This window comes from Sipha flava, unplaced genomic scaffold (assembly GCF_003268045.1).
Source record: "Sipha flava isolate LNK unplaced genomic scaffold, YSA_version1 87_pilon_pilon, whole genome shotgun sequence".
Taxonomy (NCBI): domain Eukaryota; kingdom Metazoa; phylum Arthropoda; class Insecta; order Hemiptera; family Aphididae; genus Sipha; species Sipha flava.
In genome coordinates, this window is record NW_020273629.1 from 636,420 (window position 1) to 658,895 (window position 22,476).

General features: G+C 26.0%; 1 protein-coding gene across 3 annotated transcripts in view; it reads right to left on the bottom strand.

Moving 5' to 3' along the window:
• The window catches only part of LOC112693451 (alkaline phosphatase-like), a 326,574-nt gene that overhangs the window by 53,301 nt on the left and 250,797 nt on the right, over nucleotides 1-22,476 (bottom strand). For all 3 annotated transcript variants that reach the window (XR_003149478.1, XM_025568541.1, XM_025568542.1), the window contains 3 exons: nucleotides 20,677-20,884; nucleotides 18,332-18,472; nucleotides 17,869-18,063 (listed from right to left, as the gene is read on the bottom strand). Coding sequence is in view for 2 of the 3 variants with exons in the window: in XM_025568541.1 (XP_025424326.1) it covers nucleotides 17,869-18,063; nucleotides 18,332-18,472; nucleotides 20,677-20,884 (544 nt within the window). In the remaining variant the exon portion in view is untranslated. The remainder of the gene's footprint in view (nucleotides 1-17,868; nucleotides 18,064-18,331; nucleotides 18,473-20,676; nucleotides 20,885-22,476) is intronic.

Sequence of the window (22,476 nt, forward strand, 5' to 3'; positions counted from 1 at the left end):
AAAAAATTAGAAACAAAAATATGTTCTTGAATGAAAGTATGCAAATTGTCGAATCAACGATTGCAAAATGAAAACTCGTAAACGGACCAATAGGAGAAGTAGTAAAAAAGAAAATTCATGTTTTGACAGAAAAAAATTTCAGGCCATATTGATTTTAAATCAATTAATAACATAATTAGTGGCAGACACCCTTCTAAAAATTTGGAATTATCGCCTTCTAATATTATGCCCTTCAAATATGCTTAAATCAACCGATGTAGGTTGATGTGGAACGATCATTTAGCCGTTTTAAAAATATTTTCAGATCTAATAGGCGACATTTAATATTTGATAATTTAAAATATATTTTAATTATTCAATGCAACAAATCATTTTGATAATTTAATAATTATAATTTTTTTTTTTTTTAAATTTTTTTCCTACATATTTGGATGGTTTTAGTACATATTTTATAAATTATACTTACATACATATGTACATATTTATGTATTCTTATTACATATAAATCCGTTCCCTATTTATAAGATACACCAGCACATAACGCCATCATTGTTCGACAATATTTAAATTACATTTTTCCTAACCGAATGTTACCCATGGAATAATTTCATGGCCTACAAGATTTTCAGACTCGATCCCATTTATGGGTACATTTAGAATATTGTTAGGTATTCGGACTCACCTATGTATATATATATATATTACGGTAATAGTACGAATACCGGTAAATGTCCGAAATTCGGACATTAATCAATTGTTTTCGGTAAAACCTAGGATATACATTATTGCATGATCAAACTCCGAATGTTTTTAGAAGTTCGGACTTTTACCAACAAGTTTTGGCAAATCTTAAGATTAACAATCAATGATAATAAAAGTCCGAAATTATATATTTTTTTCAATTCTGTGATAATTCTTACTTGTATGTATTCTTGTGAATTTGTGTTGATATCAATAGTTTTAATTTAATTTCTGATTTTCATACGAATTATAATAAAAGTTTTAGTTATTGTGTCTTCTCTGATTAAGATTTGGAACAGATTTAACAGAAGATTAATTTAATAAATTGATATCAGAGCCAATTGCAGGAAGTAATTTTACGAGCAGTATTCGTTTTACAATTTCTGTGGTTAGTATTTGAGTATACTCAGTATTCAATATGTCGCTTATAATACGATATTATGACATTTTAAATGGTGTTATGGAGTTAAAAAATAACAAAAATAATTTTATTTAACTGAGGAAAAATATAATATTTATTTAAGAGAAGTTAAAATAGTTAAATCTGTTAATGTGAAAAAAACAGTTCACTATCGGCAACTTAAGTGGTTTGATATTGTTAATATTACTGGTGAAAAAAAAACTGATTGTTCTGATGAATCAGGGGCGTATTTATGAGAGGGGCCCTCCAAAATGAAAAACACCATTGTTAAAGATTGTTATTTTTAACATGGATTTGTCTTAATGCTGGGGGTTTCCGAAAATTTGTCACGACACTGAGAATGTTGTTTATGCGATAATTTAAAATTTTATATTTATAAAATATGTTTATTCTTTTAAGAAAATATGTGGTGGATTTTGAGTGCCTCTAATAAAAAATTTGTTTATTACAATGTAGTCTTTATACTTTTAAAAAATAATAAATCATTAAAAAAATTGAGTTTCTTATTTCTCTGATGGTGTAAAGACAGTCGAGAAGTCTTATAGTGTTTAAGTAATTTTTTTCGTAATAGTGTGCTTCTCCTTCCCTTCCACCCAAAAATCAAATACATAATCGGCCCCCTCCTAAATGAAAACCTATATACGCCACTGTGATGAATGATGACTTCGAAGTAATGCATTATTATGTTCGGTTAAATAAGTTATATTATGCTCATATTGCAACAGGCCATGTATGTAGAAACCGTATTATGTATAGAGTTAATAGCATATACGAACATTTTAACATTGAGTCAATTTATATAGGTAAGAATTGTCACATAATTGGAAAAAATATATAATTTCTAACTTTTACAATCATTGATTGTTAATCTTATGATGTACCAAAACTCGTTGGTAAAAGCCCGAACTGCTAAAATCATTCGGGGTTTGACCAAGCAATTATGTATATCCTAGGTTTTACTGGTAAATCCTAGGTTTCACCGGTATTCGTACTATTACCGTAACATATATGTGTCTTATATTTAAAAAACAAAATACAACTGGCATATAATAATTTGAGAGATATTCAAATATATGCTGCCACATCAAAAGAATTTTAAAATTTTTGTTATCATGTTAAAAACATCAAAGTGGAATATTTAAAGAATTTATATGATACCTAAATCTTTAATTATAAATAAATAAACCTAAATTTCAAATTAATTTTGTGTATATTTTTGTAATTTTCATCACCATTAATATTTAGTTATATTATGTTCGGAAGTATGAATGATAAAAATTAAATTAAATTACGATAAAAAATAAGTGTTTTTTTTTTATCTTATATATCTACAAACAGATGTTTAACAAAATCGGAAATTTTATTTTTATTTTTAAATATTAAATTGAACATAATTAAAACTTCATCAAAACCAGATTATTAGTAAATATTAAACTTCAACATACTACACCTTCGCTAATTTTGTATTTAGAAAAAAACTTGGTACTAATTATGGTACAATTTTCAATAGTTTGTTTTAGGTTATTTAAATAAAATTAAAAATATTTGTATTTTTAACTTTTTTTTCAAAATTGAAATATCGAGTAATTTTGATTTTACAACAATTCTTGAAAATTGATTAAAAAATGTCTCATAAATATATATTTTTTAATGATTAAAAACAAAATAAACTTTATTACATTGAAAATCTTACCGAGCGTTTGATTATTAAATTTTGAAACAATAATAAAAATTAAGCTATATTTTTTTAGTTCCGAAATTCATAACACTTTTAACTTCTATATTTAAGAATTGAAAATTAGATAATTGTGTTTTTTTTTTTATAGTAAACAAAATAATTTTTGAAAGTCACAAATATTATTTATAAATGTTACAAAATCAAATATTTCATTGAGTATCCATTAAACAATATTAAATATTTTGTTCGAATTTTATATTATTAAATTATTTTAATGAAGTTTATACTGTTACTACAATTTTCGATTCTCCCAAATATTAGATAGATTTTTTTGGCTGAAGTTAGATACTTAAAAGTTTAAATTACTTTAATAATATGTTATAACAATAATAATAATAATAATAATTATAACAATTGGTTTTTTGGTACCTGAAACTATTTATTAGGGTTATATATTTTCAAACACTATAAGACATAAAATATAAAAATAATGTATTCTAATTTTTGATTATTTCAAACCATTATATGTGATGGACAAAAAAAGAAAACTGATTATGAAAATGAATATGTATCATATTAAAATACATATATTTTAAGAATACATATATACATACGCAAAATATATTAATAGAATTTGAACGTTTAGGTTTGATATCAAAAACAACCGATATAAAGACATTTATGCAGTGCGTAAAAAACTATGTTCACCTTTAAGGGTGGGCAATAAAAAATGTATATTATGTTATACTCATACAAAATAAGAACTGTCAACATTTTTCGCGCACGTATGTGTGTTGAATGGTGAGTTAAAACGATTGTATATGAAAAACCCACAGTGCCGTTTTACTGTTTTGAAGCGTCTTTATCCCTAAGTACCGGATGCCATTACATAGTCGTCCGTGCGTCTATTTATCATATTTCCGTTGCGTCAATGCGAGCTGGGATGGAGGGTGACCCGTAAGTGCCATCATGAATCAGACGGCTGGTTAAAACCTTTGCCGACATAATTTGTTTTCTTCTAACCTCCAGATATATTAGCTCCCCAACCCCTCGACCACTGCCTTCGGCTGTTCTCATCCACTTTTAACCGAGACTACTTCGAAATTTCCATTGCCGCGCAACCACACCACCACAAATGCCATCACCACCACCACCGCCACCCTGTTTGTTATTTCTGTTACAAATTAACTGAGATTATCCATCATTTCATCCACGAATTACAATAATTGAAACGTCCGTTTTGATGGCTTGTGTATTCAAGTTACGGCAATGCCCTTTTGTTTTGGAACAACAAATAGTACCAAATTAATACGCGTTTGTACTCTTAAAAAAAGGGGAGAAAAATTAATATTTCAAATGATACGATTTAGTGTACGTTAAATGGAAAAAATAAGCCATCATAGACATGATACTCGTATCTTAATACGAGGTTCGTACTTAGGTATGTATTCATATATTATATGCTGCGCGTAGTAATAATTGTGAAATAAATAGTTAAGTACGAAAAATTGTATTTGGAACCCCGCATGGCATATATGTATTAAACATTTTGAAAAGATCTCTGGTATAATATATGGTATTATATAAGTTAAAAAATTTTCTTTTTTTTACTGAATGGTTTTCGTCTATTATTGTGCATGGGCAATTCAAATGGACACATGTATTAGCGGTTCTCGATTATCGTTTTTGTCGTCGTTATATTGGGTCGTTTCCTTGTAATGTTACCAAAGAATGGGGAAAAAAGGTGAAGTTTATAGATGGATATTAAAATCAAAAAGGGTCGGAATTAGGAAAGGGGAAAAAGAGGACTGTGACCTGATGTATGTAGTACAACGAAACACGATGCATATATACTATACATATAGGATTTACTTGGATTGTTACATGAGATATATTATTCGGGAACAAAATTTCACCGAACGTTAACACACACTGGGTTAAGCAAGATGGAAATACTTCCAACACGAATATTCTAAAATATTTACGCTGAACATAATATTTTATATTATAAAAACGTTATTTTATGACTACTTTATTAATATACGTGTCAATAATGGCAGTCACGGTCGGTATGTTTAATATTGTATAGGTACTCACAAGAGGATACTTTTGACGAATTTTCCAATAGATTCATTTATAATTGCAAAAACCTGATAACATTTTATAAAAATACAGTACAATTTATAGCAAACCAGTTTTTGACAAAATCTATTTTTTTCAGCGTAAAAAATAATGAACGTAGATACATGAAATGCTCACCGAATGCTTATACCACTGATTACTATAAATAGTGCAGTTTTCATAAGATTTATTAAATTTATTTTAGATAGTGAAATTTTCATAAAAGATTTTAAATTAATTTTTTCCCAGCTTTTTTTCATTTATGTTAGTAAAATTATTTAGGTTTTGACCAGAATATTTAATAACTAAATAAAAAGTTCCTCATACATATATATGACTGATTAAATGTAAAAAAAATGAGTTTAATAAAAAAAAAAAAATAAAAAATTGACGAGTGTTATATCGATAAAACGTTTTTGTTGTCGACAATTATGAAACATCAATTACAAAATGAAAATAATTTGAAATTTTATACTTGTGCATTCATTAAACAAAATAATAATATAAAAAAAAAAATTACATCAAATTAATTGAAAAGATCAGGATATGAAGTTAAAAGCAAAATTGTTCAAGAATGAAATAAACATTTTCCTAGGTGATTGTATCAAAAAAAGTTAATCTATTCAGATAAATTAAATTGTTTTATAATAACATTTATCTAGGGAAATCACTTGAATTTTATACTGTAAAAATATTATATTGAAGGTATCATTTGTCGAATAATATGATTAAAGTTTAAACAAGAAAAAGTTGCTATGTATGATAACAATTATTTATTCGACAATTCGATTATTTATTTCAGTTTTTTAAATGATCTTCATAATTTATTGGGTGTTTTGAAAACAATTTATGTACATAATTCATCGATTATAAATCAAGACATTGTTAGTAGGTATATAGAAATTTTCACTTCAGTAAATTTCAGACAATATATCCTCTTCTAAAAAGAAAGCTGTTTCTAAAATTTAACAATAAAGTAGTTGATGTAATACTTTAAATTTGAAGTATCTATTTCAATATATAACAAATAGGAGAATATTTGAATTAAATAATTTGTCAACGTGGAACGAAAAATCGTGTAAATACAAAATTGTATGTTTCTAAAGCCTAATTATTGTTATATACTTATAATTGATGTCAACGAAATTAATTTTCAGATTCAAAATAAGACAGTTGGCGAATTAATTAAATAAAAATCGATTGATTCCGTTGCTAACCAAGATGATGTTATCAACTATCCAAAGAAGTTTTTAAATTTGTTGAAATGGCCTGGAATATCATCATATAATTTGAAATTAAAAATCGGATCGGTAATCATTATGTTGCGAAATATAAACCAGCCATTTCTTTGTAATGGCTCCAGACTTGCGGTGAAGAAATTAATGAACAACGTCATCGAAGCCACAATTATGAAAGAGAAGTACAAAGGTGAAGACGTTTTGATTCCATGGATTCCTTTGATTCCGAACGAAAAGCCATTCAACTTTAAACGGTTCAATTTCCAGTGCGGCTAGCATTTGCAATGTCGATAAATAAATCTCAAGGGTAGTCGTTAAGTGTTTTTGGCATCAATCTTGAAAATCTATATGTTTCACATGGCCATATATTTTATGTCACATATTCCCGTGTCGGAATATCAACAAATCTATTTATATACACGCAAGAAAAAAAATTAAGAATGTTGTATATCATAAAGTATTAGAATATTAAACACTTTTTTTTTAAATATTTTTTTTTATTAATTATACCTATTTGAATTCAATATTAATATTCACGATAGGAAAACATCTGTCGGGTCAGCTAGTAAATATAAAAAAAAATATGTATATAAATATTTTGTCTAAAATACATAACTTGCTGGCTATTGAAATCAAAAAAATATGTTTTTAGTTTTGTCCATTTTTAATATTACATAATACATGTTCTAAAATTCTATAATAATGCATTTCGGAATGAATTAAATATTTTCACGATAGAAATATAATTTTAATAGAATAATTAATTTAAATAATTTTTATAATTTTATAATTATTAAATTAACTTTTTATAAACACTAATAAGAAAAAATAAGAATATTTTTCATTAGATATATTCCTAAAATCACTAAATTACGAAGAAATTGGTATTATTTTGGATATAACATATACGTATCTCAATAAGAGTGAAGTAATATAGTATAGTAATTGTCGCTGGGTGAAAGTTTGTCAATTACCTTTCGAAAAACACAGAAAAGAGTAGATAATTAAGAACCAAATGTCTTTAAACAAGGATACAGAAAGTTTTAGGAACAAACATAAAAAAAACACTAATATAAGAAGTTAAAAAACTTTGAATGTAAAAGATAATGAGAATATGAGTATGGTAAAGCATTTTGAAATAAAAACAGTAAGAAATATAGCAATTACATCAGAACATTTTAAGAGACTTGATAACAAAAGAGAAAATAATTCAAACCAAAGTTTACAACATATGGAACAAAATATGAGACAACTTAACAACAAAATTCAAACATGAAATAAACGAAAACAAAAACGGTATTTAAACGATGTTGGCTATGCGTATTCTTGAAAAAATGACTTCTTGAAGATACTAAAACAAGAACATTTAACTTTGAAAGTAATTAAAAAAGATAGTACAAGTAAAAGGTATGTACCGAAGTTAAGAATTGATAACAAGATAATAAGCATACTTTTGTAGGTGCAATTTTCCATGAGAGATAGAAAAACTGTTATATGGCATATGCAATCAATAATGGTTTGAAATAATAGAAAACTATGAAATTCGAACTTTTAATAAAATTTGATTTAATAATTTCAAAGTATCAATCATAAAATAAAATATAATATAGTATTGAACGGGTCGGTTAAAAGTAGTGATTTTATTCTATATGAAACATCAAGGCATGTTTTTAGGTAAAAATCATTTATTATTTCTGAAATCATAAATAACAAAAAACACGTTTAAGAAGAGGTATTTGAAATTTGAAAAAAACTATTTTTGAATAGTTCAAACAGAACTTTTTTCTTTAACAGAAAAATAATGTATTACATACTTTAATCAATTAGTTATCAACAATCATCGCGTTAGGTCATTATCATGTTTCTCTGAGCCTACATAATTACGCTATTAACTTAAGCACAACTAATACAATTAACGAAATGTGTATGCCTCCTGAAAATGGGACTGGTTCCTCTGGGATTCAAACATCTACTATCACGAATTTGAACAAAAGAAGGCATCCAAGTAATACTTCGATTTCATCACGCATTATAGCCAAAAAATGCTATTCTTCTCTATTCAACTTACATGATAACACTGACATAGACCTCACTACTTCTAGTGAAGGTGAAAATAATTAACCGGATGACGTTAGTCAAAAAATACTCCCATATATGTTTACAATATAACCGATTTAGAAAATGTCTATAAATCGTTATCCACATAAATCATTGATAGGTTCATCGTCAATCACACCAAAAACGTACTAAAGTTTGTTTTATTAATTTTAATTACAAGATATGATATCAAGGATTGCTGTACAAACTTAAAACTATTGATAAGTCAAATTACACATCTCTGTTAGAAAAAAAACGACAACTCTTCTACTCTTGAACCCATAATAGCCGCGTCTCAAGGATCAATATTTGGCCCCGTTTTATTTAACGTTTACATATTTGACATATCTCAAACGCCACGAACTAATTTAATTCTTTTTGCCGACGACGACATACATCGAATTTCGCAATAAAGAAGTAATAACAGTAAACATAAAAAAAATGTTTAAATATTTTATCTTATTGGTACAATAACTGGAAAATATCAGTAAATCCCTCAAAAAAAGTAAGCATTATGTTTTGTCTACGTCGTAACCGTACATCGTCCTCATTTAACTTCATCAACGTATCTACCCCTTAGAAGCTGACTTTCAAGTATCATGGTGTAACGCTGAAAAAACGACAAACCTGGTGGCTAAACTTATCATTTAATTTTCAACAAGTCTATCAATGTTTAGCAATTCTGTTCTCTATTTTAAACAGAAAATTAACTGTCGAGAAAAAAATGCTCCTTATTTATTTATAAGCAGATTATAAATTTATAAAAATATGCCCTTTACTCATGTACATATGCTTGTCTCATTTGGGGCCAATAAACCAATTATTTACTTAAAAATACTTCAAATATTTCAAAATAAGACCTTAAAAACAATGAAAAATGTTCCATGATTCATAAGGAACCAAAATATTTACAGAGACCTCAATATTTCATATCTCAAAGACTATAATAAAAATCTGGCCGATAGTTTTTTCAAGTCTATTCAGAAGTCAACAGGACCAATGAACTATTATCTCAACATAGACCACCGATCTAACGCCGTCTTCGACGTGGACGTCTTTACGACATACTTGTTTAAACAAAAACTTAATGTTAAGCCACCAAAATAACTTTGTCACTACTTCATAATAATAAGAATTAAATTAATTTATCACACTTAGTAAATCTAAACATGTATCTACTATTTTCATCACTAGATATAGATAGCGTAAGCTAGGAATATCTTATTGTATGAATCGAAAAAAAAAAACATACTTTAATGATGTCATAATGGAACGGTTATTTGCAATAGAAAAAAAGCGATTAACCTTCGTTATATCTAGTTGAAAACCTGACGTAGCAATGACTATTGCAAAATTAAAATATAATATATTATTATAAATATATTCATTTAATCATGTATATATGTATACGAATATCGTCAAACGAAAAAATAAATCAACTAAAAAAACTAACGAGTTTGCCGATATAGTGAATAACGCTGGGACCGGGTTCGTTCCATTGATGAGCTATTCTGAGAATAGTCATTTATAGTACAATAAATGTAAGTCCAATACTAACGACGTTTTTGAATGTTGAAGTATAATTGCACTATCGTTTATAAAGACGGAAATAGTGTCATTGAGTCTATACTTACTCTCAAATGTTTATATGAGACAGGTACGTAAATAGATGCATATTTTATAGTAGGGGTTGGATAATTTGCCCTGTTTAAAATAATTGGTGCTTAAATAATATGCAATAACATAGTATATACCGTATATCTTAATTTGTGATTACTACAATATGGTATTGGGGAGGATAAGTGGCACTGTAACTCTTACAGAGTTACAGGGCTACATGAAAAAGAAGGTGAAGTTCAGCTAGTTGAGCATTCGGTCGCGATTTTCAAATATAATTAGTTGACACGTCTCTAATGTATTAGGATTATGCGTCCTCATTTTCAGATGATTTCGACGGTTTTAAAATTCGGCGATACGCTACAAATCATTGGTTTCGATAAATAATAAATTGTTATATTTTCTTAAATTATTATGACTGTGATAATCGGTAAGCTCAAACACGAGTACTATTATTGTCATAACATAAATTAACCCTTATTTTGTAACGTGTACCAGACTCACTGGGCTTATATAACTACTATAGATGTAGTAATATCCAATGTGCAATCGTGTTGAATTAATTTTGTTCGTAACACTATTGATCTATAATTGTTCGAAATAGTATTCAAGTAATGTAAATCGTATTAAAAGCTGAAAACATGGGTATCTACGAATCCCAAAAGTGTAATTTATGTGCGAAGAACTATTTAGATGAATGAGAAAAAGTTGATAGCGGAATTATGCATATAGCTGTGATCTTGCGGCTTTCGGAGAGTTTCGAATAAACTGGGGTCATGGTGAATAAAGTTCGTAAACATAGTTTGGTGAAAGAAAAAATAAATATACTTAACGTTTATTCTGGTAAGATAAATCGTACTTGTCATTGCTTTTGGATTATGATTTATAGAATGTTTTACTATGTCTTAATTTTTTTTGTTAAATGAAACAAGTCATTAAAAAAAAAAAATTAAATTAAATTATTTCTTATATAGTATTTGTTACTGTAAGAATACATGTTAAACAAGTACATTAATTGCCAACTTTTTTTTCTTATTAAAAATTATTATTGCCAATAATAAATATTATTATTTTATAAAATAATACATCCTATCGTAGAATTGATTGATTTTTACATCGTTATAGAATATAAAAATATTATGCTTTTATTGTGATTTAATTGCAATATTTTTTGATTTCTTTTGTTCTTTCACTGTTAATTTCACCATTACCGCACGATAAAAATACTTTTAAGTTGGTAGCTTATCATTTTTTTTATCATACACTATTTGTTTCTTTTATTCTATAATAACTTATCTCGATACAAGTACAATTAAATTAAAAAAAGTTTTATTTTTTTTTTCCTAAATCAATGGTTAATAAATTAGTATACTTTTAGAAGTAATATTTAATGAGAAACAAAGTAACTACATATATGTATAGTTAGATAATATTTAATTTTATATTATATTATTTTTATTTAATATATATATTATATTTAACTTCTGCCTATCAAATTAAATTAATTCATTTAAAATTTTAAATATCTTCTACGTTTTATTATCATCATATTCTCGTTTTAGATTGTTATACTTTAAACGTAATGTCACTGATTCAAGTAAGCATTGATCAGTTTATTAATATCTTTTAATTCAATTATCTTTTTTCATTTTTGTGATATAATATATTATGAGCCTATTAGTTTTTAATAATTTATTTACCTTATAAAATCAGTTAATTCAATAATAAGAATTCCAGTTAGTTACTTGTGGGTGTTTTGTATATTTAAAATCTTTTCGTCTTACTGTGATGTAAAATACTATATTCGTATCGAAAAAGCTTTTTGAGTATACCTAAGGTTATCTTTTATTTTTTACTAGTGTTTGACCAATAAATAACTTTTCAGATTATCGATGTGCTACTGTATTTCAGAAATATATTAATTGTAAGAATTTTTGTTTTTTTTTTATGTGTTTTTTTTGATTAGTGAGCCACAAAATAATTATAGAAAATGTTTTAAAATATATATTATTCTAGAATATGAGATAAAAATAATTATGAGATTGGATTGGTTTCATTTTACCATTTTACCAATTTACCAATGAGTGATGTCAAAATTAAAACATTGATATTTTAATCATAAATTAATTAGCCTACGTTTATGTCATTAGTCGTCAGTTCGTCACTGAAAGAAAAAATTCATTAATTGCCTTAAAATAACTATGTTTGTGAAATTCCATTGAAATGCATGTAATTGTTAACGAAAACGTCTTTCTAAGATGTCTTAAAAAGCTAATTTTTAAATTAATTAAATTTAATATTATTAACAAGTTTACTGCACCGCATAATAATGCATATATGTACATTAATAGTTAATTAGTAAATGAAATAAAAATATAAAATATATTTTTATTTTATTTTATTTTATTTTATTTTACATTATAAACGGGTAGATATCCTTTGGTATTAATAATATAGAAAGTGTATTATGTTTTAATATGACACTAAGTTACAATATAAGAGTTAACAATAATTATGATAGTAATGATATGAGTTTGAATACAATAAAATGAAATAGTAATAATAGTGAATAATAATTAATTAACAATTTATGACATGAATTAATTTATAAAAATTCAATGATATACAATTTGGTTAACAGATAATAACATAATTCAACTTTAATATTTGCATTAATCTTAATAATAATAATAATAATATACATGGTATTTAATTTGTTGCTAGATTTAAACCTAAGTATACATTTTTTTTAAATAAATCACGTGACATAAAGAAGAAATCTATGTGATCGGCTATAACATTACATAATGAGAGAGCTCTAGGGAAAAAATATGCGGAACTGTAGTTGTTTTTATAAAATGGTACATGGAACAGATTCGATTTTCTTAAGTAACGACTTGGTGTTATAAAACCAATCATAGAAAGCAATTCCGGGGAATCAATAAGACCGTTCAGTAAATCAAATATGAACATAATATCTGCAACATTCCTTCTTAGTTCAGTACTTGTAAATCCAAAAACCGAGTATTGCAAACTGGTGGAAGTAGGTATATTCAATTTATAACATATAAGTTTTAAACATTTATTCTGAACTTTTTCAATCGCCTCTTTATATGAGGAATAACTAGGAGACCAGACTACAGAGTCAAATTCGAGATGAGATCTGACAAGAGAAAAGAATAATGTTTTAAATGTATAAAGATTTTTAAAATTGTTCGTACTTCTATTAATGAACCCTAACATTTTGAAGGCTTTTTTAACTATAGTATTTATATGTATAGAAAAGGACATATTGCTTTCGATAACAATTCCTAGGTCTCTAACAGAATTAACACGCGTTAAAACACAGTTATCAATTTTATAATTATAAGAAATCGCATTATCCATTCGAGAAAAATTAATAACACTACATTTACTTAAATTTAAGGGTAGGCGATTATGACGGCTCCAAATTGCAAACCTATCCAAATTTGATTGTAAATTTAAAATATCTTCAGGAGATCTAACTATTGAGAATATCTTCGCATCATCAGCAAATAAGAGAACTTCGACTGAGCTATCAAATATGGAAGGTAGATCATTTATAAATAATATAAATAAGAGGGGGCCCAGATGAGAACCTTGAGGCACTCCAGAGGTAACAAAAAAGTCGTTTGAAATATTAAAAGATACTTTTACTGCCTGAGTACGAGAGCTAATATAAGATTTTATCCAATCTAAAAAACTACCATGGATGCAGAATAAAACTAATTTATTTAGAAGTAGGCTGTGGTTTATTTTATCAAATGCTTTTTGGAAATCAGTATAAATTGAGTCTAATTGGGCATGGGTATTAAGGGAATCAAGTATCTTAGACTGGAAAAGTAACATGTTAGTCGAAATCGACATTTTTGGTCTAAATCCATGTTGGTTTTTACATATGTATGGAGACATTATTTTGGTTAATTTTTTAGTTATGATTGCTTCAAATATTTTAGGTATATGAGATAATTTAGAAATCGGCCTATAATTTGAAACATTATGTTTATCCCCTGATTTATGTATTGGTGTGATAAAAGATTTTTTCCATATATTAAGGAAATAACCTAAACTTAAAGACTTGTAAAAAATTAAATAAAGTGGCTTAATTAATTCAAAACTACACAATTTTAGAAATATTGATGGAACACCATCAGGGCCTGTACTCGCATTTATATCTAAATCATTTAAAAAATCATGAATTTCATTTTGATCAATAATCCAGGAGCTTAAATCAACATTTATATTGTTCATTGAAGCCACATTTGATATTATTTGGGACTCTTCGTTAAAGTTTGTTGAATCAGAAACAAAAACACTAGAAAAGTAGTTAGCAAATAATTGAACTGTTTCAGAAATATTTGAAGATGAGTGATTATGATATTTAACGCAATATGTTTGTAATATGGTCTCAACCTGGAGAAGTTTCTGGTAAAAATTGTTCGTTAATATTATTTAAAATGTATTGTATCTGTAATACGACTAGAGAATTCTACAACATTTTTATATTTTATTTAGTTCAAAAGAAACGTGAGGTAAAACATAATAAAACGGGGCAAAAAATGAGAATTTTATGAGTTATTTTACACTCTGGGCTATTGCTGTTTTTCGTTTAGTGCAGTCACGATCAAATGGGAATAGTGTATGCGAAATAGTCGTATATTATTCTTACGATGTTTTAGTTGGTTAGATATCTGCAAATGTATAAATTTATAAGCTCTTTTGTGTCATAACAGAGAAAAGAAAATAAATAACTATATTCATAGTTTGAGTATATTAATATAGTGTGCATAAGAATACATTGGACATTTGTATTGTTTTATAAAAGTTTAAAGCTGATGTATTATTTCATTGTAAGTACTTACATCTACTTCATGATGTATACCTAATATTCTGACACAACAACACCAATGTCATTACATACACCATACACAGGGTTTAAAGTCGCAAAAAAAGCAATGAGTTTAGCAAATAGGTTAGTTTACCTCTAATCCTTATATCATTCTCATAATTCCATATAGTTACATATGATAATTAGATAATTAATTATTTATAAGTATGTATATTATGAGGTATTTTAAGTGAACATTTCCTCAAAAACCTATTCATGTGTAAAAATATAAAAGTTTGTAAATTACTTACTCATTGTTTTTAATAACAGATTGTGAATATAATTTAATAAAATAAAAAATAAAATAAAAATGTATATATAAAAATAGGTACATATATCATTATAAAATTAATGATTTATACTTAATATTAGTTAGTTTTGTTTGTAGAACAATTAAATTATTAAACTAAATAAATTATTAAATTATTAAACTAAATTAAACACTATTAAATTCTAGTGACATAAATTAAATCGCAAAGCCAATTTTTCATTTATTTTATTTTATACAATTATTTTTGATAAACAGTTGAGCGTTTGAGTAAACTTTTCGGAGAAATGTTATAACGGGAACCTTTTATAATATAAATTATATATTTTATAATTGATAAGTTAGAGGACTGAGCCCTCCTTACTTTAAGCCCTGCCCATACAAATATAAATACTTTTGTATTTTTATTTATGTATTTAAATTTATATTTATAAATATACTTTTTTAAGATAATCGTTGCAAGTTCCTCGTTTAGTAAGGTCGATGTGAAATCTACAGTAATCTTGGTTTAAAAGTATTGATCAAAGATACCACGTAAATTACGATTAAACCGCTATATTATCTTAATACCGAGTGAATTAGGTTTCATTAATGGTGAAATAATTAAATTTACTAATCTTGACAAATCAATATTGATTCGTTTATTTTAGTTAAATCTTTTCTTTTTGATTGTATTAAGTTGACCTCAAACTATGAATAATATCCTATTGATATTTATAATAATTACCTAATTCTAATATATTTTGACAAATTAGAAAGATTTTATAAATTTAAAAATGTAATTGCTTTGAAATTATACAAAGCAAATAATTAACTCATCAGTTATTAATTCAGTTAATATATAACTATAAAATTAAGAATCTAATGAAAAAAAGTGTATTAACATTTTGTTTTAAATTTTGGAATGAATATGAGCTGTGTTAACATAACGTTAACTTTAATAATTTATGCTATTAAGACATATCTCGAGGGGCAAATAATTAAAGTTTTAACGATATTATTTAAGCAATAGTGTAGCATATCAAAATTAATTGGGACAAATTAGTCGGATAGTTTATTTATTTTTGATAAAAATGCAGTTAATCTTTACAAACGAATCAAAGGGGTGAAACACGACTGCGGACGCTTTACCTTTTTTTACAACCCGATTGCGGACGATCATTATATAACAAAAGGTTTTATTTTGCACCCAAAAAAATGACACGACTGCGGTCGAAATTTAATGAAACGTTGCCAAGTTGTGCGACGTAGTTTATTAATATAATAATATATAATATAAACATTTAAAGTTAAAAATTTAAAATCAAAAAAAGTAAAAAACAAGCACTCAATATAATAATATAATATAAGCATATAAAGTTAAAAATGTATACTTTTTTCCCCCTGTAATGACAACTAATTTTTTTTTTAAATAGTCACGTTTTGGTGATTTTTATAATCATTATAGATCTGAATAGTTAGGTTGATTCTATCTAAATCTTTTTTTTGCCATCGATTTTTCTCAACCTTTGTTTATGGATGAAATAATTGTTTCAGTTTCGCCTTGAATTTCATTTAAACTTCTTTAATTTAATTTATTCTAACAGCAGTATTTAACAAAAATGACTTGTAACTGCATACTAAATTTAATACTCTCAGAATTTCCACATTCCCACATTATCGAAGTTTTATTTATAAAATTGGCAACATGTGTCCGCATTAGTGTAATATTCGAGGGTCCGCTTAACTTTGATTAAAAAGGTCGCCCCGATAAGAACTATCCGCAGTCATGTATCACCGAATCGAAGAGTCTTAGGCCAAGCGCCCACCAAAGTAACGTGACATGTAGCGCGGCAAGTGATATAGCAAACACGTAACAACAAAATGACGAATGGTGTGACACAACGCCTACCTATGTATCTAGAAACTAGTAACACCAGTTATCAATATGTCTTCTTCTTAGTCCGATGACGAAAGTTTTTTGGCTTTAGTAAATTTAATCAATGTTAATAACGCAAATAATAAAAAAAAGACAATATTGGGTTTATCCATACTGGAAAAAGAATCAAAAAATTAAACGTAGTGTTTTTGATGTATTCAAAGAATTAAATACCTATCCAGAGCGATTCCAATAATTTTATAGAATGAATACAAATACATTTAGTTTATTACTTCAAAAAGCAGGACCATCGATTAGGAAGCAATATACTAATTTTAGAGACTCAGTTTTACCAGAACAGCGCCTTTTAATCACTTTGAGGTAAGTTGCACGTGGCAAAAAATGACACCGAAGTAATATATAGTTTGTTTATCACTGTCGTATCACTTTAGTTGGCGTTAAATCTATTAATTACATTGTTTTGATACAAAATAGCGTGCTAGATGCTACACGTCACGTTATATTGGTAGGCGCTTGGCCTTAAGTTAATAACTTGTACACAATGAATATTATACTTTCGTGGTTCACAATTCGTCCACGTCAATTATAATTTATGTTATCATTATACTATTTATCTAACATCACTGAATTGATTAGATTCGACTAACGTTTTGGAAGCATAAAACTGATTTTAATTGCAAATAAACATTTACTTCGTCTTTAGGTACCGTAAAAGTTTTACTAAACAATACAATTAACACGATATACGTTTTCAATGAAATTGTAAATTGTTAGAATCATAATATATTTTAACGTACCAGACCTATAGAAGTTTTGAGTTAGAATGGAAAAAAGAGACAATATCTATTACTTAGCAACAAAGTATGGATAATCATATATACAATTTAAGCCGGACGTACCCAATATGTCGTTGCCGCGAGGCGTGGCCAGTCCTCCCATTGTCATCACGTGTGAATGGTCTGCAGTGACAACGACCAATGTATCGGACAAATCCACTTTGGCCATGATAGCTTCTAGTGTAGACTCCAAAACAAGCGTCTCCTCTAGAGCTCTGTAAGGGTTGTTGTAATGATGCGCGTGGTCGATACGGCCACCTAAAAGATTACAGTGATTTCGATTAAGTATTTATATTTTACAACATCGAAAGATTTAAAAATGTTTACAGTACTACGGAAAAACAAAATGATTATCCTATGATTAAAGAGACCGGTCACTATACATAATATTAATTAAATTGCATAATTTGGGGAAAATATTTTAACAATGTCAGTAATGAACACACGTTATGTTGTGTTCAACGTGTCATGAAAATATGATATTAAGAAAATATTAAGAAAAAAAGAATTTTAAAAACATACTCACTTTCGACAAATAGAAAGAATCCTTTGTTGTTCTTCTGAAGTATAGATAAAGCTTTGACAGCCATCTCATGAAGGGGTGGGTCACCGTTTTGTCCCTTGTCTCGGTCCACCTCGAACTCCATGTGAGAATACGCGAATAAACCTAAGACATACACACGCGAATGCGACAGTTCTTTTATTTGACTTTGCTCAGCGGTTTTCTATCAAAGACATTGTATATTTCAACAGTCGATATTTTGGGCTCCCGGCCAACTAAGGACCGTTACGAGACACCGGTCTTGCCACAATTCCTGTTTTTTTTTTGAATCGTTTCCAAAAAGTTCCATTCCAAAAGTATTAATGAAAAAAATAAACCACCCCCATTAAGATTCTCTTGTGGTGTTACATGTCACATGATCCACGCGTATGTGAGAACAGTGCAAGATGTGTTTTTATCTAAATAACTGAAATGTTTTCAATTTAAATGATATACGATTTTTAATAAAAATTTTAAATGTTCATAAAGTTTGTTTTAATTTTAAAATATGAATTAATAAAAATACTTAGACCAATTTGTATTTTCTTTGAATTCCAATTAATTTAGGATAAGAATCTACTTTTTACATTATTTAATTACTTTACGAGTATATGTAAAATGTTTAAATAGTTTAATAATTACATTGTTTTCATCAATAGATTAAAAAAGTACCTTAAAAAAAACGATAAAAAGTTACATCAGAATAATATATGAATAACTTAAAAATGTGAATTAGATTAGAAGTTTAATATTTTAACTTATTATTCATATACATAAACGCAAAATATTATAATTGAACATAAAATATAGAAAAAGGCTGTGTTGTTAATTAGTATCATCATGTAGAATATATTATAAATCATTTTTAAATTTATTATGATTCTTATCGATTACATTATAACTGCAGATAAAAAACGTTATTTTATTGCTGATGATTATGCTTCATCGATAAAATGTTATAACCAGGGCTTATAACTTACAGATTTAATAAAAGTAGTTATAAGTACTATAATATGCTTTTTTACCTTTATACTTTTTTTTAGTAAAATTATCTTAATGATAAGATATTTTATTTAAATATAGTTTAAGAATATTTTCTCTTTATTATTCATCAAAAAACACAATGTAGCATTTCAACACTATAATAATTATTTAAACAATTAGAAAAATTTAATTTTTAATATTACAATTAAAGTATTAAACAATTTATCGTTACATATATTTACTCCTACATTTTTTCAACAAGAATTAAGAAAATTGGATGGATGCATTTATGATTAGGCATTTTTATTACAAAAAAAAAAAATCAACATAATAAAATATAAATTCTAATGTATTAAAATAGTAAGAGTAAAATATAAAATTAATAATCATTAAGAAAGCGTTTTCTCTCACGACCGCATATCAGCAAGTTGAATTTGTAAAGCGTATTGTTATTTATTTAAAATATATTCCGTTTTAGTTGAAATCATGACCATAGTTATAATTTATTTTAGTTAAAATATATCGTTTCTAACATTTCGTACATATAATTTTTATTTAAATATTAAGCCTTTTTTTTAAACTCTGGAAATTGAGGTGTTATTATTTTAATGGACAAGTATCTTCATAGTTTTTAATTTGTATATGAAAATGTAACATGGAATCATATACTTAACCATAGAGATTTAAATATTTATGTATTATAAACTAAATTTTTAGTTTTTGCTGTCTTAACTTACTTATAGTTAAAACAGAAAAATTTATTTAAGGATATTATGTTCATCGATAATATTGTATATTAATAAATATATTATTATTTATAGTATTATTTAAATTATTATTATTATTTCGTATAATATCGATAACAATATGAACAGTTATAGTTTCAAAGTATTTTTTATATAATTTTACATTTTTATACTTTGCAAATCAGAAAATATATTGAACAATTCAAACTTTTATGTATAAATCAAACAACGTAGCTCATAAAATATGTGTACATTTTTTTCTATTTAAGAAGTAATAATAACTTGGACTTATTTAAACGACAAGTTGGAAAAGTATTCAAACTTTGTATCTTGATAAAATAAATTTAAAATTTATTAGTTAATTTTTCAAATTCTATTTTGGAAAATTATTATAATTTAGTTAAAATAATAATAAAATACTACATAGTACTGGATAAAAAAAAAAAAAGTATGCAATAAATAGGAAAACAAATTATTTGTGGAATGTTGAATAGGTAACCAAAATTTCAAAGAAACATAATATTGATGGCTAACTAAATAAGATATGAAGCCTTTAGTAAGCCATTAAAAAACATAAAGTAGTTGAAGATAGTTATTTACCGAGAAGATGATCTACATTTTTTGCTTCTATTTTGTCTAGTTGACTCTTATTCCACACGTATTCGGCTTTTATGTTTCTTTTCTTTTTGTCTCTGATCCAATCGTCTATCAAATTTCGACCATCCAACCGTCTACCCTCATCGGTAGGTTGTTCTGGGTCCTGTGCTACTTTTGGTAACCAATGTCTTCTACCACCACCCAAAAGCACCTAGAAAAAATTGCATCGTTATGTCATTTTGCAAATTGACACGTTATAACAACACATAAAGAAATGATTAGTCAAAATTAAAACTATAATACATAATCAGTTTAAGAGTTATTATGATAGCATTATATTCTGATATTATTAATAGTTAACATATTAATATAATGTAAATAATTTATTGATTATGAATATGATTGAAGTAGTTTTCTAGTTATGATATTTTTGGCTTGTACTATGCAACTTATAAATGTGATATTCAAATAGTGTACTGTGCAACTCGAAGAAAATTATTCATCCAACTTGGTAACTAATATTTACATTATGTCATGCCGGAAATCAAATTTGAATTTAATTTTAATAATTTATTGAAAAAATGCAAAATATAAAAAATGACAACTTGTTGAAAAAAATTGACAAATTGTTTATTACTAGTGGATTTTTATACTTATACTCGTAAACAGAAAGAAACTTATGATTATGGAATTTTCCTTAAGTTTCATAAATTAATATAAGTACAATAATTATTTATAATATACATATAGATGCCAATACAATATTTATTGATGTAGGTATTAATAATATTTCATAAAAGAATTTGTATGGTGTATCAATTACAGATATAAGATACGTATTAAATATCAAAAAAGAACAGATGGAATATTATTTATATATTAATGTACCTAATTTATTGTGTTTTAAATAGAAGTACTTAAATTTTAATAAAAATTGTTAAAAAATATTATCTATGTAAATTAATAGTATTATTAAATGTATTTTTTTAAATGTGGTAGGTATTATAATGTATGTAATATGCTTAAATGTAGTTAATTTTTTCACAGATGAATATCGGTAATTTAATACTATGCAATTAATAAGTTTTTAAATTAAAATCTTATAATTTATAACTAATTAAGTGTACACGAAATTAAAAACCAAAAATATATTGCTTGAATTTTTTATATACATTTTCTGACAAATTTTTTAACGCATTATTGTATTGTTATGTTATAAATATAAAGGTTCCAGTTTTATATAGTATTATTTATACGTGCTATCCCTAATATAACTTTAAAATTTAGTAATTAATTAATTTATTAATTAATAATAAATTTATTAATTAATAATAAATTTATTAATTAATAATTTTATCATATTAATTTTGATGTTATTTAATGAATGTTTTTTTCTTAAATATTTTTTTAAGCATTAAAATATATTAAGATTTTCAAAATTATTCTGGATAATGCAATCCGTCAGTAAATGTTATTATATTTTTAGTTGGTTAAGTGAATATGGTCAATTTTGTAAAAAAAAAATGAATTGATCAATGTTCGAAATCCAATTTTACCGTTTGACTATTGCACATAACATCATTGATATTAGTGCCAGATCTAGGGGAGTGGTCTTTAAAAAGTAAGTATAAAAAAAAAAAATAATTGAATATGTTTAACAATGTTCTCATATAAGAGGAAGAGTGGGCCAAAATTTTTGAGACCAACTAACATAGTTGTACATTTTTTTTCTTAAAATACAAAAGAAATAATGAAAATACAATAAATTTTGTGGAAAATTTAATTTTAATCTTGATTTTTCTA